The sequence below is a fragment of the Mytilus edulis genome, chromosome 7 (assembly GCF_963676685.1).
Source record: "Mytilus edulis chromosome 7, xbMytEdul2.2, whole genome shotgun sequence".
NCBI lineage: Eukaryota > Metazoa > Mollusca > Bivalvia > Mytilida > Mytilidae > Mytilus > Mytilus edulis.
The window spans coordinates 30075460-30099800 of record NC_092350.1 but is presented as its reverse complement, the minus strand read 5'-3'; the positions used below and the strand labels follow the sequence as shown (position 1 = coordinate 30099800).

At 31.4% G+C, this 24341-nt stretch overlaps 1 protein-coding gene across 3 annotated transcripts; it reads left to right on the top strand.

Moving 5' to 3' along the window:
* The first annotated feature begins 13 nt into the window (after positions 1 to 13).
* LOC139481206 (APOBEC1 complementation factor-like) lies at positions 14 to 23999 on the top strand. 3 transcript variants are annotated; one of them, XM_071264367.1, is made up of 11 exons: positions 14 to 780; positions 1810 to 1990; positions 2505 to 2605; positions 3148 to 3201; positions 6952 to 7049; positions 7698 to 7839; positions 8624 to 8713; positions 11772 to 11870; positions 15223 to 15343; positions 17094 to 17285; positions 18626 to 18728. In XM_071264367.1, the coding sequence occupies exons 1-11, from the start codon at positions 91 to 93 to the stop codon at positions 18652 to 18654; spliced, it is 1797 nt and encodes a 598-aa protein (XP_071120468.1). In that variant the 5' UTR covers positions 14 to 90; the 3' UTR covers positions 18655 to 18728. The 3 variants fall into 3 exon arrangements, with proteins under 3 accessions (XP_071120468.1, XP_071120469.1, XP_071120470.1); XM_071264368.1 differs by lacking the exon at positions 3148 to 3201 and having other exon boundaries at positions 18626 to 23999; XM_071264369.1 differs by lacking the exon at positions 8624 to 8713.
* Positions 24000 to 24341: the final 342 nt, after the last annotated feature.

Here is a 24341-nt window from a genome sequence, read left to right as displayed (position 1 = left end):
ATGCGCATGTGTCAACCTACTTTGACCCTGGAAAATCAGAAATCCGTCTGCTAAGGTCCTTACTATTTTAAGGAGTAAAGTAACGGTAAAATGGCAACGCAGACGTTAGAGAAAAGTAAACAGGGAATTGCAGGTGCTCAAAATGAACAAAATCTTTTATGCTTGATAGACAGAACAAATTATCCAATGCTTCAGGAAAATGGACAGAGAAAATATGGACCACCACCTGACTGGAAAGGACCTGCACCACAGAGGGGCTGTGAAATTTTCATAGGGAAAATACCCCGCGATTGCTTTGAAGATGAACTTGTTCCAGTGTTTGAAAAAATTGGAAAGCTATATGAACTTAGGTTAATGATGGATTTTAGTGGTTCAAATCGTGGGTATGCATTCGTTATGTACACTAACCGCATTGATGCTCAAAGGGCAGTTAAAGAACTAAATAATTTTGAATTGAGGAAAGGCAGATTAATAGGTGTTTGCATGTCTGTTGATAATTGTAGACTTTTTGTTGGAGGCATACCGAAAACAAAAGGACAACAGGAAATCCTGCAAGAAATGATAAAAGTGACTGAAGGTGTAGTGGACGTTATAGTTTATCCAAGTGCTGTAGATAAAACGAAAAACAGAGGATTTGCTTTTGTTGAGTATGAAAATCACAGAGCTGCTGCAATGGCCAGAAGAAAATTAATTCCAGGTAGAATTCAGCTTTGGGGACATCAAATAGCAGTAGACTGGGCTGAGCCAGAACAAGAGGTGGATGAAGACACAATGGGTTCAGTAGGTGTTAATTAGGACATTGTAATGTTAAATGTAAAAGTTTCTCTTGGTCTCGTTGAAAATTTTAGATTTTTATGAATTTTTTCCTCAAATCATTTTCATTGACTTAAAGGGCCTACATCTATTTAAAATTAAAGTTTAATTTATATTTAAAATTAAAGTTTAATTTATAAGTCGCAAAAAGAGTTCCTTTTTAATGTCATAGGCAGATCCAGGTTGGGGCCTGTGCCCCCCCCCCCCCCCCCCCCAGCTTTTTTTGGAATAAAAATTGTTGATTATTTAGAGAATCACTGAAGCATGATTATAGCAGGAACCCTCTCATGGCAGTCAGTCCCCCTTTATTATAAGTTCTGGATCTGCCACTGCTTTTTCTACGAAATTTGTACTCATTTGACTAGTTGTGCACTGTTAGAAATCCACGGTGCCTGTACAAAGTTATTCTATCAACATGATTCATTTTGAGTGTGTTAGTTTAAATTGAACCCTGAATGGACTGATACTTGTAAGCAAGGGATTGTCAAATTGTTCAAGTAGATGTGCATCATGTGTATTACAAAAGCTGGATTTAACAGTTCATATTAAAATTGTCTTGTCTCAATAAACTTTAAAATTATTACATATATATAAGAAGATGTGGTATGAGTCAATGAGACAACTTTCTATCCAAGTCATAATTTATAAAAGTAAACCATTATAGGTCAAAGTACGGTCTTTACTGGTACGCCCTTGGCTCACAACAAACAGCAAGCTATAAAGGGCCCAAAAATGACCATATTCAAATCTGTATAAGAATCATAATTTGAGAAACAGTGTGGAAAATTTGTTAATAATCACGTTAAAATGTGTCATAAAAACTCAGATTTCCATCTTTAAAGTATCTAAAGCAACCATTGTTGTTTATGGCAATTTTGTAAAAGTTTTTAAACAATTAAATTATGTTGCTTTAACAGATTAAAATAACAGGATTGTATATTTGTGTGCTGATTGCATTTTCTTGTATAATATTTTTAATTAATTTCTATATGCTAGGTGAAGATATTGTATGTTAGAAACTTGATGCTGGACACAACAGAAGAGACGTTGCATCAGGTCTTTACCAAGGCTTGTGGGAGAGAAAACAGTGTGGAAAGAGTAAAGAAAATCAGAGATTATGCCTTTATCCACTTCAGAGAACGAGAAGATGCTTTAAAAGCCCTGAACATGACAAATAGTATGTAAAAAATATAATCATTTTGTTTCTCAATTAAATTGTTTCACATTTTTCATGTTGATGCCTTTTAAAGTCAAATATACCATGTGTATTTTCTCATTTTTTGAAGGCTTTAAATTTGCTATTAATTTCTAATGTCAACTTTTAATATTTGAATTTTGATGGATATTTGTTGCATTTGAAATCATATCACATCTCCTTATTTTTATATTTAGTACAGGTAATAATTAATACATGTAAAGTGGCATTTTCTTTAAAAAAAAATATTAGATTTATACCAAAACTTAGACTTCCAACCAACTTGTATAACAGCATGACTAGTTTTAATCTGTTATATCATTACAGCATTAAGAAATGGGGAGTTTAATACATAATTTTTTTTACAATCAAATTTTATTTTAAAAATAATATGGGTCAATCAATCAAATTTTATTTAAAAAATAATATGGGTCTAAGAAGCAACATTTTTCACTAAACTGGTAGGTTCTAAATCTATCACTTTATTTTACTTCAGATCAGAGTATTGATGGATCAAAAGTAGAAGTAGTTTTAGCCAAGCCAGTGGACAAGAATGACTATAGGATTTATGCAAGAGGCAAAACAGCATTACAACAGGTAAATAGGGGAGATAATTATGAATACACAATGAGATAAATTTAGACATGTCTTATTTCATGTATTTGTAAAACAATAACTAAAAGGTAAACCTAGTCATAAAGAAATAGACATGTTTTCAAATAAGCAAAATCAAATTGCATACATGTAAGCTTAAACATTGTGTGAATTGAAATTTATTTCAAAACAAATTGGAAATATACCAAAATATCAAAGAGCAATAACACAAATGTATTTTAGTGTAACACAGTGAGTGTAGATTTTGAAGTGAGATTTAATAATATCTACCAACCATTAAACTTAATGGGTATTGGATCATCAAAATTGACAATACTACACAAACAGGAAAAATTATATGAGTCTAAAAGATTGTGTAACAATACCTACATGTATATAGATGGAAAACAAAACACTAAAAAGTGTTGAATATCATCGCACACAAAGATGGAAAAACTGAACAGATGATATAAATTATACAATAATTGCAAATATTTCGGCTCAACAAATGGAATGGCCTTCCTCAGTGTTAAAAAATATTTCAGGATGAACAAGACAGTGATATTGAGGAGCTGTCAGAAGCACTATCTCTGTTACAGGTGCTATATTTTGCATTGTTGTTCTAACAAAATTGCATGGTGTTCAATATTTAAATTGCATTTAGTTATAACTTAATAAAGAATGGTTATAGTTTAGCCCTAAAATTTATTTATATTAAGCTTGGTTTGAAGTTTTTTATATTTTATTTTACCAGATTACTGAATAAAAGGTGAACTTGAGGTGTACTTTACAAGTCTATAAAGTATGATGGACATTATAATGTTGCCATTGAAATAATTTGAGTTTAGAGTTATTTCCCTTGCTTACATCAGTCTTCAAAATGATCTTTTAAATCTACAGGCCCCGGAGCTCCTTTAAATAAAAAAATTAAGTTAGATTCTGTTGGCCTGTGAATATATTTTTTACAGACCTGAGAGCAATTTTACAAGCATGGGATGCTAGGTCTGTGGTTCAGCGTGACGACTTGTCACATTGTTGGATAGCAAACAGATTTATTTGTTTGACTAACGAAATTCAAACTTAATGGACTGGTATAAGCAAGTCAAACTTTAGATCCCTTCTTAATAAAAGCAATGAATTTTACAATGACAAGTTCACTTTGGTTGATTGATTATGAAAGAATTTGTGCACTTTGTATTCGAGCAATGGGGAAAGGGGAAGTAATCTTCATGTAACTTAAATTAATTCTGGCAAAGAAAACTTTACTGTCTCAGTGTCTGTGTATCTATATAACAAAAATATATCTAATAGTTGAAGTACATCTGTCCTGTCCATCCATATGAAATTTAATTTTGGGGAATTCTCTGTAATGTGATAACAGATTATCTTTTTATCTGGCTGAACTTGTCTATTACACCTGGAGAAGACGGAACTAAGTTGAAAAACTTGTGTCTAATCCATTTGTTTTGAACAATAAAATATGTTTAAACTATTACACCTTTAAATTATAGGCTAAAATGTATGTGTTTATGATTACATGAACATCAGTGAAAAATATAATTTGGTTGTTATTTTTTTTCATTTTATATTGTTCAGGGACTAAATTTATAATTTCTTTTTCAACAAATTTCATTGATTGAAACAGTACATTGTAATATAAAAGCAGAAAAGTACAATATAGAGATATTTTTATCTAAATTAAATACGCAGTTTGACATTAATCAGATGATGATTTTTTCAGTTCATAGATAAAACCAAATAAAATGTACATATACAGGAATTTGTGCTATAAAGTTTCTGTATTGGTTTATCTTATATATAAACTCTATTGTATTAAATAATGTTGCAACAATCTGTTATCATATATATAATCAATTTAGGTAAACACAATGTACTTAAATCATAATTTTACCTTGTTTTTTATGCCCCACCTACGATAGTAGAGGGCATTATGTTTTCTGGTCTGTGCGTCCGTTCGTCCGTCCGTCCGTTCGTCCGTCCGTCCGTTCGTCCGTCTGTCCCGCTTCAGGTTAAAGTTTTTGGTCGAGGTAGTTTTTGATGAAGTTGAAGTCCAATCAACTTCAAACTTAGTACACATGTTCCCTATGATATGATCTTTCTAATTTTAATGCCAAATTAGAGTTTTTATCCCAATGTCACGGTCCACTGAACATAGAAAATGAAAGTGCGAATGGGGCATTCGTGTATTGAGGACACATTCTTGTTTAAAAATAGTTCGGATATAAAAATTAGCAGCATAGATTGTTCAAGAATGCAGAGCTGTTTACATTTGCAATATTGCATTATATTCTACAGACTAAAATTTAAATAAAAATTGGAAACTAGTATTTATGATGTCTTTAACTGAGAAAAAACTGTTGTGTTAGAATTTTTTTTGAATGTTTTTGTTGTTTGAATAGTTTTTAAAGTGAAGCACTAACAAGAACCAGCACTCATTGTGAATAACTGGGATATTAACTGCATCACCTTGTGTAAATACTGAAATAAAAATTTTAATTGATAGTCTTAAAATTGCATGTACTGTTTTTTTCCATTGACAAATTGTGCATGTTGACTAGCATGAATATAGTGTAACTTTTAGCTCACTTGGCCATCGCCTTGCGTCTGTTGTAGCTGTTTTTATGCCCCACCTACGATAGTAGAGGGGCATTATGTTTTCTGGTCTGTGCGTCCGTCCGTCTGTCTGTCCATTCGTCCGTCCGTCTGTCCCGCTTCAGGTTAAAGTTTTTGATCAAGGTAGTTTTTGATGAAGTTTAAGTCCAATCGACTTCAAACTTAGTACACATGTCCCCTATGATATGATCTTTCTAATTTTAATGCCAAATTAGAGTTTTTACCCCAATTTCACGGTCCACTGAACATGGAAAATGATAGTGCGAGTGGGGCATTCGTGTACTGAGGACACATTCTTGTTTCAAAGAACTTCTCCCCTAAAACTGCTGAACAAAGTTCAACAAAAGCCTATTCTTTTTGGGCCATGTGAGCTTTTGCCAGGACCTGTCATTGGCTATCTCCATCCGTCCTTGTTCTCTTTTTCTCTTCATCATAAACAGCGTCCATCTGACAGGAGTTACTTGGCTACAATCACCCTAATAACCATAGTTTTAAAGTTATGTCTCTTAGTTATGCCTGAAAAAACACTGATTAATGAAAGAGATGTGATAATGTAAAGTTTTTTTTTTAACCCTTTCACCGATTGCTGCCCAGACAGAAGCTACTCTGAGACGATGGCTTCCCTGGCTACTTTTACTCAAGTGGGAGATCTTCATAATAAATGTCAATAAAAACTTGTTTGTAGTTATTTGTGTATTTATTTCATTCACTAACACCATGTTCACAGTTTTGTTTATGTTTTGATAATTTTTTCTTCATAAAATATTCAAATTTTCAAATTTTTGGCATTATATGGGTGAAATTCTCAAAATTCTGCTCTTTGACCCCAAATCGTAATTTTTTCAACCAAAACGGCAAAATTTTGAAAAATTTTATGAGGCAGTACAAATTCCTCACACTGAACGATGTCCATTCCAAGTGTTTTGTACATAAAACGACATTTTATGTCAAAAAAGTATACTAGTTTGGCTTCAATTCTTCCATATTCTTTCAAAAAAAATGTTCCCTCATTTCAAATTCTCGTAAATTCCGTAAATTTCCTCTGATTTTGACACGGTTTTCAACAAACGGAAGCGCCATGTTTACACTTTCATCCGGGTATTCATCAAAGAAAGATAACTCATGTTTCCACTGTTTCGAGCGGGAAATATAAAAGATGTATTCTGATCCCGGTAAAACGGGACTCGTCGTCAGCTGTCTGAAGCGTGAATCCCGGTAAACCGGGACTCATCGGCGAAAGGGTTAAGGTTTACTTTTAAAACATGTTGATCAGCATTTCAAGATGTATAAATCAAATGATTGCATACTTCAATTGACCCCTAAATTCCTTATACTGATTGCCCTTGAATACAGATATTGTTACATGCAAAAATTTGTGTATCGGTACTTTTTTAAAATCTTGAAACCTATAATCTGTAAAGATCAAAGATGCTCAGCAACATTAGATCTACAACTAAGTCAGTGTCACATGACAGAATCAACATAAAAATTTGACTCCTTTTATGAGTTGTAGCATTTGAATGCTAATTTTCATATTTTCTTCATGGCTATTATTTTGAAACTTAACTTAAGATTGACAGAAACCTAATCAGCAAAAAACTATCAAAAAAACCAATATCTAATTATAAAGTCATTTTGTGTTATGATTGAACTGAAGAATATGAATTGCATATTGCCAACAGAATTGAAAACTTATTGTATTTTTTCCATTGCAGGCTTATGGTGCTTATACTACAGGGATGTATGGTGATGCTTCATCAGTGTTAGGATCAATGTATCCTCCAGGAGTACAAGGTGTACAAGGAATTGCAAGGTTTATATTTTACTCTTAAATTCTTCAATTTATCATATTGTCAGTGAGTAATGTAAATGTAAAACAAGAATTATTTTGTAAGAATATGATATTTATTTAAGTTGATAAAATCTCAGGAAGAAATGTTGTACTTGACCTTTGAATTAGAAAAACAAACAAAAAATATTATAAATAAACCAAATTACAGCTTTGAAATGTTCACAAGACAGTAGTCTGCTTTATTTATACTTTTGAATTTTTTCCTACATATTGTCTATTTGGGTTCATACTTCTTACATGATGTTCAAAACATCTTATTAAACTGCCAAAATAGCTCAAGTTTGAGTTCTTGTTATTAAGATTTAGAAACGAGCAATAGCTTTACTTGAAAATGTATTATGAAATGGTCAATTTAGGTCAGAGCCGTATCGCTTTGATGAAAGATATGCAAAAAAGAAAATTGACTTAGGGGATATCCTAAATATATTCTTCAAATGCTCTAGTATGTATTACTGCAAAGCTTTTAAGTTCCTGTTCTTTAAATCTTGCTAATTAAGTCCATAGGTTTGTGAGGGTGAAGATGATATAATTTGATTCTATTATTTGGGATGAGGTATCAGCAAAAATATTTGTTTTTCCTATGTAAATATTTTTGTTGTTTTATTACAGGGGATTCACAGGTCGAACAGCTGTAGGAATTAGAGGGGCTATGAGAGGTAGAGGAAGAGGAGCCGCAGGAGCAAGGGGGGCAGGTGTTCTTAGATATGGAATGATTGGTGCAGGATTTTCTGGCAAGAAATACCCATCAGAGGTATACTTCATTTCATCCACCAGTTTATATTGAAAGTTTCATGTCTAGCATGAGGTGTTCTTAGTTAATTTGTTAGTTATTGAATGTTCACTTACTTTCTTTAATTGTAATATCACTTACACGTAGACTCTTAGATTCTGAAAGGCCAACAAGTATTGTTGATGCACTGATTTATATGATTTTTAAATAGATTTGATATTGAACATTTAGCACTTTGACTTGATTATAATAATGATTCTTTATTTGCAAAACAAACAAAAACCAAAAATTTTGGTTATTGCAAATTATAAGTTCAACACTATTTTATTGCAGTACATTATAAAATTTGACTTGCATAATTTTACATGGTCAAGGAAAGCTAGTCTATGTTAGCAATGCAAATTTTTCGAGTCACATAAATTGGACTTTTAAACAATTAAGAAATACTTAAAAGTAGTCCTTCCTTCTCATTTGACTTTTATAATTTTATTTTTATGAGTTTGATAGAAAGAGTGAAATACTATAATCAAGTCGCAATATTAGTAATACACACAAAAATAAGGAACATAAGTTTTCTGTTAACTTTTTTTTTTATTTAGGAAATGTTCGTTTAAAGAGCATAATGATGTTTCATTCAGTTTAATTTATATAATCTGTGGAGTTAGAATTCAGTGAATTAGAAAGCTATTAAAAGAACACAAAAAGAAAGATATTTGTTAAATTTTCACTGAACACACTGTAATCATTATAATTGAGGCAGTGGCACTATAATTCTTGCATGACTAACAACCACTAACATTTGTAGGATCTTCTAGTTGATCTAATGCCTGGCATGGAATTGACACCTACTAACCCAGTAACTCTTAAACCACAAAGTTATAAACTACCAACCCAGGTAAAACAATTTTATTGTTTCCCATTTACTGGTCTGAATAGTCTAGTTACATTCATTACTTAGATACTACTTTATTATTCTGTATGTACTCTTAATTTCAGGATTTTTTTCTGTTTAACAAATTGAATGATGGCATATTATTATGGCTGGCCCAAACAATTGCTTTTTTGTTAGCTATTGCCTTTACTGTCTGTCATCTGTTTTCAGAAATTGTCTCCTGTAGGCACCGTAGACAAATTTAGTTGATTCACGCTAGTAAATAATTATAATTATAGTTATAATTATAGTAAGACCTATATGATTTAAGTTTTTATGGGAACATTCCAACAATACATTTTTTGTTTCTTAAAGGAAATTTTTGATTTGAAAGAAAATTTGGGCATTGTTATGAATTTCCCCAATTACCTATTGATACCTTAATTGTGAATATTTCCTTTAACATTAATAATTGATAAAGCTCTACTTCATTCAACATGACCATCACTGTTTAAGTTTTTGGCCCAAAAAAAAATCAATGAAAGAGAAAGAAAAAGACATATATTAATTCTTCCTAATCAGATTGCTACAAAGACTTTGTAATTGATGACTTTGTCATCTTCAAAATTATTCAGGATGACCTCAGCTACCATTCAACATGGCTGCAACATAGAATAATAAAAACTTAATTTTAATAGAAAAATATCAAGAAAGACTTGCAAAGAGTTAATTTCGCCGTTTCAGAATTGAATGCATTCTGGGTAATATTTCCAAAAGCGTACACCAACACGTTGTGATTGGTTTAAAACGTGATAAACAATAGAAATTCAACCAATGATGTAATGTTATTTTCACTTTGTGTACGAACAATGAGATTAACCATAGTCCTCTAGATTCTGAAAAGGCGAATTTCTATCAGACATTTTTAATCTACTTTAAGAAGTGTGGTTGATAACTATAGGACATGGCTTCAAACATAACTGAAGGAAATTAGATTCTGTTTTCTTATTTTTGTAAAGTTTGCCTCAACCAAATATTATGAAACTTGTACACAATGGCAATGCTATTTATTACAACAAAACACAATTCAAATTTGGGTTGGTGGTATTTTTTTTTCTAAACTAAAGTTATGTCCCTTTACTAATGGTAAACTTGCTTAATTTTTTATTTACCTTCCCTAACTTCAGTTTTCCTCAACCAAATAATATGAAGCAGGCCTTACCTGTGAATGGGGACGAAGTCTATGATTTTTAAAATGCAGTTTTTGGCTTATAACTCAAAAACCAAAGCATTTAGAGCAAATCTGACATGGGGAAAATTGTTCATCAGGTCAAAATTTATCTGCCCTGAAAAGATGAATCGGACAACCTGTTGTTGGGTTGCTGCCCCTGAATTGGTAATTTTAAGGAAATTTTGCTGTTTTTGGTTATTATCTTGAATATTATTATAGATAGAGATAAACTGTAAACAGCAATAATGTACAGCAAAGTAAGACCTAAAAAGAAGTCAACATGACCAAAATGGTCAATTGGCTCCTAAGGAGTTATTGCCCTTTATTTAGTCATTTTTTTTTAACAATTTTTACAAAATTTGTAAAATTTTACTAACATTTTCCACTGTAACTACTGGGTCAAGTTCATTATACATAGAGATAATTGTAAGCAGCAAGAATGTTCAGTAAAGTAAGATCTACAAACACATCACTATCACCAAACCACAATTTTGTCTTGAATTCAACTGTGTCGTTTGTTTAGTATTCACATAGACCAAGGTGAGCGACACAGGCTCTTTATAGCCTCTAGTTTTAATAACAAACATTTGTTTTAAAATGAATTAGTATTAGTTCCTTTCTTAGACTGATAAATATACATTTTATTCAAAGTCTCATCATGTAAACAAGACCGGAAACGGAAGTAGATTTCTGCGCAGATCCGGAAATTCCAAAACGCGACAAAACAAAAATTGAGCGATTTTGAGTTCATTAGTACAATGAAAAATTTGGGAAATTTTCCCGATTTTGTTGTTGGTTTTTTTTTTATTGAATTTTCTACGGTAATAGGGGACTTCGTCCCCATATTATGAATCTTGTACACAATGGCTTAATAACACAAAATGCAGATCAATTTTTTAAGTTATGCCCCTTTATAAATAGAAAATTTGCTCAACCTTTACCTCTAGTTTACCTCTACCAAATGTTATCAAACTTATAAGTATAATCATTAAACAATCTTTTAACTATGTAAATCCTGCATCTGCGTGTGGAAGTTGTCTCTTACATATTTACTAGCAGGGGCATCTGTGGCCCTAGACAACATACTCTTTATTTATAAGAGGGTGGTAAAGGGTTATTTTTGTGCAACATGATCGCTGTTTTTTATTTCACGTTCATCATGTTTTTCCTTTTTTATTTGACGTTCAGTCGTGCAAGACAGGTGCCTTATTCAACGTGTTCTGCTTATTTAATTTTACGTGCATTGTGATTTTAAAATCCTTATTTTGCGTGCTCTGTATTTTTCAAATAGATTTCAAACACGAGTCGGGGATTGTCAAGAAAAAAAATGATTGGAATTTTTTTGGTGAAAAGGCGGAAAGGCCTATGATGTTGTTCCTTTATTTGCATTTTAAAAGTTCAGAAGATTGTTAAATACTTTTTTAAAAGCCGTAAATCATTTATATCAAAAAAAATTTAGGCTTACTCGTCATAATGAATCCTATACTTTTTGTGTGGATGTGAAGTTACCTTGTTACATTAAATGTTAAGGAGAAGGCATAAGGTTTGGATTGGGTTAAGAGCTGTTAGGAATTAACCTTAGATCTTTTACACATATTTGATGTATTGTAAAATTGAAAAAAGGCTATGGGTTGTGAAAAGGAACATCCCTGTAAACAGAAGGTTCTAAGGTAGCAAATGTTTTTTTCTCTCTTAACTTGTTATTTATTACCTGATTTTGATTTTCATGACCACTCACTGTGACAAATAGTTGAAAAGACTAGTTTGCCAATTGTTGAAAGTCTTAAATCTACTATATAAAATAATATATTAAATAAAATAATTATTACGATTTTTCTTTTGTTTTTTTAGATATTGGATGAATTGTGTCAAAAGAATGGTTGGGGGAGTCCAGTTTATCAGCTACATTCTACACTAGCTAATGATAACTCCCAACTCTTCTTGTACAAGGTAATTTACTTGATGATTGTTTTGTTTCAAAGACATACATGTGATTCTTCCGGCGGGAGTTAAAATCTCCCGCTTTTCAGACCCTCTTCCGTCCCTCCCGTTAAAATTTGAAATCTTCCGCTTTTTGAAAATGTCAATCTCGAAAAATTTTCAGTAGACATTTCTGTTTACAAAAAAGATACAAACAGGGAAAAAGTCCGAGAAACTCTAAATTGATATGGGAAAAGTCCGAGAAAATCGGAAGTTTCCTTTAATGGAATTGTGTCAAAAAGGAAATAGGAAAATTGCCTCGAGTAATCAATGAAGGTGTTAAGGATTAGACTATATATACAACAATAAAAGATGATTGGCATTTACCTAGTAATCAACCAGCTAGTTAAATAAACATGTCTGGATGATTAAAAGTGATACTGACAATGGAACAGTTGTATAAACATCGACTTTAATAAATTTTGATGCTGTTGAAAACATGGAACAGACTTAGTTTATAATGAACCTCAAAGACAATAAAATCAACTCAAATATGATATGTCTTCTATCTGGTCCAATGGAATACCTAAATAAGGGTGTTTGTCTTATAATTTGATAGAATGCAAACTGTATGTTATCACCAAATACTTGTACCCCAGCATCAAATTAAAGAAGACACAATATCATTATAGCCAAATTAAAAAATGGTGCAAGTCCAGTGACAAGAGTCAAGACCATGCTTCCTACACTTCATGCAAAGCTGACTATGGTGGCCCTAATTACTTGACCAAAAATATAGAGACAGCTACCCACCAGAAAGCCCACAACTTTATCAATTCAACACCTTCTGTTACAAACATGTTCAGTAGTGGTACAAAAGTTGACAATGTGGCTAAAGCAGATGTACTTTTTGCCAACTATGTATGATGGCTGATCACTGTATCTTGAAGTATATAAAATTATGATGAATAAATATTTGAACCCCCCCCCCCCCCTTATCTATCTTCTATTTTACTAAATAAAAATGGCTATGTAGGTGCTTGAAGGTATGGAATCATTGTTGTGTTTTTTAACAAAAAAGGAAGATATGCAGTTTAAACACACACGAAAAAATCTTGCATATATCGATAAAAAATCTTGCGTATGTCGATAAAAAATCTTGCGTATGTCGATAAAAAGGTCGATAAAAAATCTCCAGTTATGAGGCCCAAACTCCAGCTGAAAATTGACAACTCTGTCACATGTATGCAAAGAAACTGCATACAGATCCTTGTCATTTTACCTAGCTTTTGCCATCACTTATTGTCTGTCCTTCATCCTCTGTTATCCTGTTTTTTCTAGTGTTATTTCTTGTCTTGAACCACTAGGCCATTTGAACAAAAGTTGTCCTTGTCATCTTTAAAGGTGACTCAGTTATCTCTGATGACCCTACTGTCAATCTTAACATGTATGCTATTACTAAATATTGCATATAGAGTAAAAATATAAATCCTGTGAAGGACCAGTTGATTTCAATCTTTTAAGAAATTGTTATTTTGTTATCCAATTAAACGAAAACATTTATTAACCCTTTCACCGATTGCTGCCCAGACAGAAGCTACTCTGAGACGATGGCTTCCCTGGCTACTATTGCTCAAGTGGGAGATTTTCATAATAAATGTCAATAAAAACTTGTTTATAGTTATTTGTGTATTTATTTCATTCACTAACACCATGTTCACAGTTTTATTCATGTTTTGATAATTTTTTCCTCATAAAATATTCAAATTTTCAAATTTTCGGCATTATCGCCAGTAAACTTAATTTGCGACCATCAAATCCCCAATTGATGCCGTCGGAGCTTAATATACAATACAGTTATCTCCTAATTTGACATACTTAAAGGAAGCAAGATCTTTTTATAAGTGGGGCGAGTTGTCAGACATTTATTCAATGGGGTTTTAACCTTTTTCGTTAATTAGTGAGTTTTCAGACTGATTGTTCAATTTGATTTTACACTTTTTCAAAGTGGGGCAAGTCAGTAAACAAGAGTGGGACAATATTTTTATAAAGTGGCGATATAGTGTTGGCCGATTGGCAAGTGTGGCGAGTTGACATTGATTGATATCTACTCATCGTGTTTGGGGGTCAAAAAGGGTATACATCATATAGTAATATATAAAGTATATTGTTATGGTTGTGTGGCGTTCTAAACTATATTTTATGAATTGTAAATGTCGCCGTGATATAGCCTTTTTGTGCTAATGCGGCGTAAAGCAACCAACAATCAATCAATCAATGAATTGTAAATGGTTTTTCGTCTAATCTAAAACAGCTGGGATGTAAAATAGTTATCCCAGTCGGACTTGGTGTGTCGGTGTTAGATCACCCTCTGGCCTCCGGCCATCAGGGTGATCTTACACTGACACACTGCGTCCTTGTGGGATAACTATTAAAGAACTCGAAAAACATACAATTTTTTTGTTTAGGAATTAATTGACCAAGCTGCATGATCCAGGTGTAACTGAACATAACTGAATTATGTTCACTTCTATTGAATATTTTTATTCATTAAATTTTGATTTCCAAGTCATTAATATATATCTTTTTGTCATCTCATAATTGATGATCAAGGTATGAATTGGTGAACACAGGAATTGTTTTGTTGTGAGTTATGCATGAAATTAGACTTGAAATATTTCAAATAAGCTTGATTTTTAAACATTGTTTTCACATGAAGAATGTGTGCTTTTGTAGATTTCATACCATAAAATGAATAGGAAAAAGAAGGTCCCTGTATACTGTTTTAACACCAGAAAACTGCCCACTTTTTTTGAATTATCTTACCTGTTGAATTCTATATAGAAAAATTATATCAAGTAATAAAATAAAATAATTTGCCTACCTACCTACCCATACCCTGATAACCTCAGTCGGGGAGGGGAAACAAAGATATTTTTAATGTTGGCCTGGTCAAGTCACAACTTTTCACTTAAATATATCTTAGAAATCTGGTCATTGATATACAACCAAAAGTTGCAAACTACTGAAAAATTAAGACAAATGGAAGGAAATGCATGCAAAGTAAGGTAAAACATAAATAAAGGTTACTGTAAAATTCAGAAATTAGGACGAGGTTCTAAATAATGTGAATAGTGGGACTGGGTTAGTGTTGCAAATTAGTAAGAACTCAAGTTTTTGTACCTGATGCATATATATCTGTATTCAGCCTACCTGGAATCGCAAAATTTAATCTCATTTATGTACGTGTCCATTCTTTAAAGATCACAATAATTTCTGAATTCACAGTAATATAAAACAATTGGTGACACTTGTGATCATTTGCCTTCTTTGGTTGTATTGACAATTCATGAGTTAGCTAATATCAAATAATTTTTTTTAGGTGACTGTTCCTGCTTTCAGTACACCATTCCAGCCAAATAAGTTATCAAAGAGTATAGACACAGCCAAAAACTTTGGTGCAGAGTTTGTTCTAACTCAGTTAGGAATCCCTTATGACAGTGGTGAGTAATTATACTATAGAAGAGAACAAATCATTACTACAGAAATAAAAAAAAAAAATATTAAAAAAAACTATGTTTGAAACATATGTGTCATTAATCCAAATAATTATGATGTCTGGAAAGGCTATTTTATTTTTTGCTTTGAAGCCTTACTGCATTGGAACGCTGTGTTCAGAATTTTTGATTGCCCTCTCTCACTCCTACTACAGAAAAAAAGTTCTTATCACTAGCATCATATACAAGTTTGATCAGTTGATGTTGATTGGTAGATATTAAAAAATTATGAGGATTTAGATTAAATTGATAAACAGGTGGGAACAAGAAAGTGAAAACTATTCTTCTTTAAATGAATATCTAAATAAAGTTTCAGGGGTTAAAAAATTTGGTTACAGCTAACTAGCCCAGGACTTATTGGCAGCAGGATTTTACTAGCCCTGTTGGAAGAACTGCTAGTCCATCAAAACTGACCTGCTAGCCCTAGTATGCCTTAAAAATCAAGAGTTTGCTGCATAATACAAAGTGGGTGTCCTTTGTTTTGAAGGAGACATTATACACTGTATTTAATAATTTTTGTTGATCTGTTATTTATTCTTCTGGTGCTTAACCTAACTTAGTTGTTCCCACATTCAAAGCAGACTTTTTTTTTGCGTGCTTGGGGCAACTAACGGCAATATTCACAGAGCATTTTCGTTTTTTTCATCAGTAACAAGCCAACCTTGCCAGGGGAATCATTGTGTCCCAGTTCTACCAACTTTTCAGGAAGTGAATGTGTGATTTTTTGGCCAAATTGTAAAGATCAAAGAGAAAAAACAATAGATCAAAGGAAAATGACGCCAAATAAGCATGAACATGTGCGAGTCTCGCGCTAAAGACTTGGCAGCCCTTCTGTCCTGGACACTATTAATTTTTTTCCGCGGCTATTCCCTGTCGTATTTAGCATTTTTGGGGGATGAATTTTCAGCCTCGTTACTCCTTTCATCTACCGTTTTTCGTTTTGAAACTGACGAAGTTCCTTGGGTTCCCGTACTAAAATATTAAAAAATATTTTGTTGCATGGTTTCGTGCTCAAGAGCTGTGCAACAAGACAGGTCAATACCAATCAATACATCACACCCCCAAATACCGTTAATTGAAAATCTCGGCACGATAAGCAATGTACAATACCCCAAGCCATGGTATGAGAAATCGATATTTAAAGTATGAGAATTGCAATCAACACATGATACCAGGCCACCAGACATGCCAGAGTTATTTCTTCTATTTTTAAAATATGTACAACAGGACCTGTACAAACCAGTTCAAATTCTTGGAATCCGAAATGATTTAATTGAATCGAATTGGCTAACATAGAATAGTGATGAAGGGATTTTTCACTTTCTATTTTGGAAACGTCAAGAATTTTTTGTTACTAGTCCGTCGGGCATATCGGATTACACATTTTAATTGCCCGAGGCGTAAATGATCTAGTCCCGGGCGTCGGGCTAGTGGATTTTTTAACCCCTGAGTTTTCCTGTTTGAATGGTTTTACACTAGTTATGTTTGGGGCCCTTTATAGCTTGCTTTTCGATGTGAGCTAAGGCTCCTTGTTGAAGACTGTCATTTGACCTATAATGGTTTACTTTTACAATTTATGACTTGGGTGGAGAGTTGTCTCATTGGCACTCAAACCACATCTTCTTAAATCTATAAAACAATGAATTTTTGAATAACATTAAAATACATATATATACCAAATGTATTTATTTTTCAGATGCATCAAATCTTGCCACAAGTATGTACCAGGGAAGGCCAATAGGTCCAGCAGGCTATGCCATAGCAAATGGTTTGCCAAGGTCAGATGTTCCCTATGCAACAATACCAATGGTAACAAGTGCTCCTCCAACCTATGTCAGTACAATGGCTCCAGGGAAAATGACAATGCCCCCACCACCAGGTCCACAGAGTAAGTAAATAATTAGACCTGGGAAGATATGGTATGAGTGCCAATGAGACAACTCTCCATCCAAGTCACAATTTTTAAAGGAAACCATTTTAGGTCAAAGTATGTCCTTCAACACAAAAGCCATGGCTCACACTTAACAGCAAGCTTATAAAGAACCCCAAAGAAATGACTAGTGTTAAACCATTCAAACGAGAAAACCAATGGTATAACGTATATAAATACAAAGAAACAAGAAACACTTATGAACCACATCAACAACCACTGAACATCAGGTTCATTTAAAGCTTGTTTAGGTAGCTGTAGGAATATTTGACTATAATTTACGCATATTTTATTCCAAAAACAACTTAAATTGATTGGATGCCTTGCTAAAGCCTGTATGCCACCCCTTCAATCAAAACTATGCCAGTGCTTGGTGTCCATGCAGTTTCATGTCACACTCCACAAATTTACCAAAACTGAATATAATAGAAACCAACACAATCAAACCCACTATCTGATAGATTGGAGAAAACTAATTATGGATTATAATATGTTATGTATTACTATAGTGCCCTTTTTAGTGTCCTATGTAGGTCCATCTTTCATGGGTAAATTTACAGTTTCATCATCCTATTGAAACACCTCTGCTAGTTTGAACCAAAGATGGCAGGGATAAGAAATGGGAGATTCTTTATAAAAATAATCCTTATTTTGTTATGAACAGATGAAAAAGCATTGCCTCCACTACAATGCCAAATTTTATGAAACTTAAGGGGGATTGATGATTGCAAGACCATTTACAATCAGTCGTCATTTTATAATTTTGACCAAATATGGCGGCATTTGTAGTACATAGTTTCCATTTGGAATATCACATTTTCATCTTCTTGTCCGTCATTACATCTTTCCATATATTTATACATCCCAAAAATTGGTTTCTATTTTCTAACTTCAGTTTACCTCGACCAAATGCAATAATGAAACTTAAACACAATGCTTATCACTACCAAGCACAATTTGGGTGATGTCACTTTCAAAGTTTTTGGGTTATGTCCCTTTATTAATGAAAAATTTACAAATTTGCTGTTTTGCACACCATAACACTTTCTTGTCCTTGAGTCTCTTTATAACTGGACAAATTTCTCTTGTCTTTATTCTTACTGCTGTATGTGTTGACCAACATCTATGGTGAATGGACACATTCTTCTTTTTTTTTTTATTAAAATATTTTCAATGGGTACCTTAATATCAAATTCAGGTCTTCTAGTATTACCAACTAAAATATTACCTATAGCAATGCAATATAACACCTACAACATTTGTGAATATGAATGTACTTTATCAATTTATATTTTCAGTTCCTTATGAATATGGACAATACAGTTAGAATAGATGTCAAGGAAGTTACCTATGTCAACATAAAGAAAAAGAGAAGACTTTTCCCATATATTTTTCTCAGCAGTTTGTGCTAAACATTGTCATAAGTCTACACTTGTCTGTATTTTTTTTAATCTTCAGTTTCTATAGGAATTTTTCATGTTTTCAGCAAAATATGATATAATTGATCAGTTCTGTTTGAAAGACATCTTATTTAATATTTTTTGCAATTCATTTATGTTGGACAGGGCATCAAAGTCTAACTTTTGTTTTATTGAAGGGGTTAAAAAAAAAATTATAATTCTAAATGAAAACCAGTTCTATAGTTTGATCAGATTAGGATATTTATCAAAATGCTTTAATATCTATTTATATTGTATCAATATTACTAAATAGGACAAGTTGTTGAAACTGTAGAATATTTGTCTCTCTTGTAAGTGCATGCAATTTATTTTTTTCAATTTTATGATGCTGTTATGTTATTTATTTAACAAGTGCTATGCACAAAAGTTGTTTTTATTCATATATTGAATTGTTATTCGGATTGTTTTATGAGGTTGCTTTGAATCATATATTTGTTATATGTTATTGCTGGTGGAAGACTGGAATAACTGACTGTTTCTGGAATAAAACAAAAATGATTGAAGTGAAATGGATGATACCTGTTAAGCTGCTCTTAGGTGTATAAAAAATGTGTAGATTAATTCAGCAATTGAATTATTTTAAAAGTAAATAACCTAATCTTAAAGAAATAATTATCTTTACAAGTATGAAGTATTTGTCTCGTAATATTTTTCTGTTTTGTCATTCTATAAAAGTCTTTGAATTTTACGATGAGTTTGCTAAAAAAGATGAGGAACACCATAGTCTTATAATTTATGCCTATGAGACACCAAGCCGTCTTTACGATAAACTGTTAAATCTACAGGCCGGAGCTCAATTTATGAAAACTTTTAGTTAGATTCTGTTGGCCTGTAGATATGATTTTTACAGGCCCGAGAGCAATTTTACAAGCCTGGGCTGCCATTCAGCGTGAAGACTGACCAAGATTTGAAATTTTTGAACTAGATATCCAGAAAGAGTTGACTTATTCCAAGTAACTTCTGTTTGTTGTTAGGCTGGAGTATTGACTACTCAATATTTGTTAAAGTTAGGGTTGCTACGTGTTTAATGTTATATCTTTGTTGCTACATGTATAATGTTATATCTTTGTCACATATCAATTATTTTATATCTCCATTCCAAACTGCAAAAAATCATTCCATTTATCCTTGTTTTTATTCTATTTATATGTTACTAGTAGGCACACAGTATGCACTACAGACAAATGAAAGTCATTTTATTTTTTTGAATTGAATAAGTATGTTTGTTTTATGACTAGACAAGATTGTCACAAGATTTCTGCCATAAATAAGGTTAATATTTTTTAAGTTCCTGCTAAATATTATTTTCCTAAATGTGTTTTCTGTTGTTTATAGACATTCATGAATCATTGATATCCTTTCCATACATTTATCATGTCATTCATTTTTCAATTTATAGTAGATTTTGGAGTCTCGGCTTTAAGTTAAACATAAAATAAGCCTTGTGTGGGGGATAAATTTTATAAGTTACTTGATAAATATCAATATTTTGTTCCTCGTTTTGTTTTCAAAAGTTGCTGATTGAGAACTGCAAAAAATTATAATTTTGAAAAGGATATTAAGATATATATGAACTGATATTGTATTGAATTTCCTTTTACTTATAAAACCATTTCTGTTCATGAAAAACTTTGAAGCTAATTTATAATTGTTGGTTGTTTCAATGGATGAGCATAGTCTCATCTTTATCAAACTTTTAGTTTTAATCTTATATTTAGTTATAGTTCTGCCATGACCCAGGTTGGTGCTCATTTTTATTTTTTTATAAGGTACTCAAAGGTGTTGTGTAGTGATATATATATATATTGCATGCTTTTGTTGAATTATTTTAAACAAAAATATGTTCTTTTGAACTATTTTTCTGTCATTTTTTTTTTTTATAGTTTTTAAAAGAATAATATATACTTACAATTGGATACATTTGAATAAACCAATGATAATAAGAATAACATCCTGTAATTGCCTGATTTGTTGAAATTTGAAGAAATAATCTTTTTATACAAGATCCACTGTAGGTGGTAAAGAGTGCCAAATGTCTTTCTTAGCCAGATATGCTCAGTACAATTCTATAATGTCTTGCAAAAATACAAAAATGAGGTTAAAAGTTATTACTTGAAGGGTAAAGAGGTTAAAAGTTATTACTTGAAGGGTAAACTGTAAACTATGATTTGTTTCATGAATAACTCTTGAATGGTAGATCAATTGATGGCTTAATTGTATTGAAAGTTCCCTGAAAAAAATACTTTTTTTAATCGAAAGAGATTGGGCATAAGTCTGTTGAATGAATACTTATTAAAGAAATGTTCCAAGAATGATTCAAATCCAACAACAATACTTATTAAATTTGAGTTAGTCAAAACCTTGTTGTATTTAGTTGTTTAATACATTGATTGTGATGAAACGGATCTTTTAAAAGAGAGAAGGGGAGGGGGGTTAAGGGTTTGCTATGTACAAAATTGATGTATGCCGATAGTATTTATGATTGTATTGCAAGACATATATAGGATTGTGTATCATTTTGGTCATACTGTAAATATACAAATTCTTTGCTTCCAGTGTGTTCATTCTGATATAACGAGAAATAAGTTGAATAATTGATAAAATATGAAAGAGTCCAATGTTTATATAATCTTTTTTAAGAAATAATAAATAAAATTGACTCAGTATGACCAAAACTGAGCTTATGTGCAATGTTTGTAGTTAACCTGTAATAACTAAAATCAAACTTACATCAACATAGAGTTGTAAATATTTCTTCCACAATAGAAAGATTGTCTTCCATAACAGTTATTGCTCTAAGGACTTGAAGTATTAACATCAGAAATTTAATAAATAGAATAGAAATTATTTGTTAACATGGTTAATGAAAAATAGAATAGAAATTATGTTTAAACATTATTATGAAGTATTTAAATTTATAACAAAGTCGGAATAGATACCATGAATAAAAATATCAAATCAATGTTTGGAAAAACCTCTTTAAAAGTAACAAAATATAATGGAGTAATTTTGAAGTGCAAGATTTAGGTGGAAGGAAGATTTACATGTAGATATTAGAAAACTTAATTAAGAAAAATAAAGTAATTAGAGATGGCTTTTTGTATAAAAGATGCAATACTTAAAGAGATTAAATAAGGCATAATATATGTATTAAAAAGACAAAAGTGAGATTATGATGTAGTGTGTAAGGCCTGAGTATTTGATTAAAATTAAAAATGAAACAATTACAGCTTTATAAAATAATCAATATTTAAAGTGTCGAGAAATTAAAAAGTAATGCAAAATATAATGTAATAATATGAGAAATCTAATCTCCAAATAAGATGTAGGATTTCAATAGTAACAATTAATATAAATTAAATAAGCTTCCAGATTTTAGGTTGTATTCATCATTCCATAATACTGCTTCGTAATAAATTCATGCTTCCATAATGGTAATGTTTCATATTTATCATGTGTATATACTAAAAATTGTAGTCTGCACCTCTTGCCAAATTATTTAGTCTACACAATACCTTATTATTATAGTATATAATCATTTAAATGTTGGTGGTGGTTATTTTATTTGATTTTCGTTCATTTTTATCATTTACTTGTAATATCCAATTAGTACAGATTTTTAAGACTCATATCATTGATACAAAGGATAAATAACCCCCTTTAAAAAACAAAATTATTTTGGACAAAATCTGTATTTATTGGATAATATATCTATTTTAATCAGTTAGATTACACAGATTTTTCTTTATAATTTTATCATAGTTAGCAATTCCTGATTACCAAAGTAGTTATTATAGTGCAAATATTTTTGTAAGAATTACATAAATAGATAGTGATTGTATGATGTGCCATTTATCTGAGAAATTGTATGAATCCCCAAATTCTCTATTAGAAAGTTAATTGTGCATTGTTGATAAAGTTTATAATTGAATTGATGACATAATGCCAATGAGATTCCAAATAGGTTATGAAAAATGTGAAAAGACATTAATTATTGAGATTTTTCTTCAAAGAAAATATAAAATGTCAGAGCTATTGAAATGAAAACAAAATGACAAGCGTTATTTTATGCTAGTAGTGTTTATTTTCACTTTAGCATTAAGAAATTGGTGATAATCAGTAAAATTAGTTTTGTTAAGTCTATTTGGAATGGTGTGATGTTGAATATGATGATTGTAGGGAACAGACAAGGGTGATTTCTCTCAGTGCCTTATGTGACAAACTAGTCCCATGTTTTTATGTTTTGTTGGTTATGAAGGGTCTCAGGAGTTATATATATTTTACTGTGATATTTATACATCAATATTTTTACAATAAACTGGTACTAACAAACAAAAGATTCTTGCTGCAAATCATTATTGTTCTCTAAATTACTTCTGATTTAAAGAATGAAAGCTAGACACGAGTTAAATGTTTTGAATTTTGAAAATTTGGGGATACCACAAGCTTTATTTACTTATGAATTATAAGTAAGTGTTCTTCACATTTCTTTTTCCGCATTACTATCAGGTGAATTAAGTATTTGTTCAGAAAATTTAATTTTTGGTTGTTTCCCTGTTAATGAAATTGTTCTACAAGTATGTTTAGCGATTCATCAATGTGATGTGAAATAATCTTGTGCATTTTGAATATATCATGTAAAAAAATATCTTATTCTTGTAGACTTTCTTCAAAAAATATTTTTCAACAGAAAGATTCTTGCATTAAAGATCATGAACTACACTATTTCAACGAAAATCAGCGTTATAACATTGACTTTTGAAAATGCAGCAAGAATCTTAAATTGTTTTACCAGTGCAGTTTTATTATACAAGTTAATCTAGAAAACCTAATTGTGACCAAAAAATATGTCACAAGTTTATTATATAAATTTGCAGAAGAATCACTTTGTCATATCCTACTGCATTCATTGAAAGTAATATTTTTACATTAATTGTAATGTAATTATGTTGCATGGTGTATCACCAGTTACATATTTGTAAAAATGATGCTTTTCTACTAATATCTCCAATGTGAGGATGCCTTATTTAAATTAACAAACTTCCTCTTTGTCTTTATGTTTGCACAATTATGCAACCTTATAAGCAGGTATTTTACACAAGTTTAGAGTAGAATGTGACAAAGTGATTTGATTTATCATTAATCATAACACAATATCTTCACTATACAATATTGACAATCAGAGCTTTAATAAAAAAAAATACCACTCAAATCACTTTTTGTATTATTTCCTTATTGATATCTAGTATATGTCTTGTGAAGGCACTTCATATTCTTTCTTCTGGTTATGAGCTATGTAAAAGAAAAAGTTAAAATCTACCATTGCAAAGTTCACCAATCCTATATGAAACTAGTGTAAGGTCCTTCACAGAAGGACCTGTTTGTTACAGATGAATAAAAACCTGATAACTAAATGCACTGTTCAATTTTGATGTGATTGAAAATGGAAACAATTTGTTCCCAAGTTGAGATTTTTAATAATAGAGTTATACCTACCAGTGAAAATTGAAATTTATTAAATTAGAATTCGCGTTAACTAGTTCTCATCGCAAAC

Bases quoted from the DNA above. Each gene is read 5' to 3' on its own strand.
- LOC139481206 (XM_071264367.1), top strand. From the start codon at position 91: ATGGCAACGCAGACGTTAGAGAAAAGTAAACAGGGAATTGCAGGTGCT. The intron at 11,871-15,222 runs GTAATTTACTTG...AATTTTTTTTAG, and splicing joins CCCAACTCTTCTTGTACAAG to GTGACTGTTCCTGCTTTCAG. The intron at 15,344-17,093 runs GTGAGTAATTAT...TTTATTTTTCAG, and splicing joins AGGAATCCCTTATGACAGTG to ATGCATCAAATCTTGCCACA.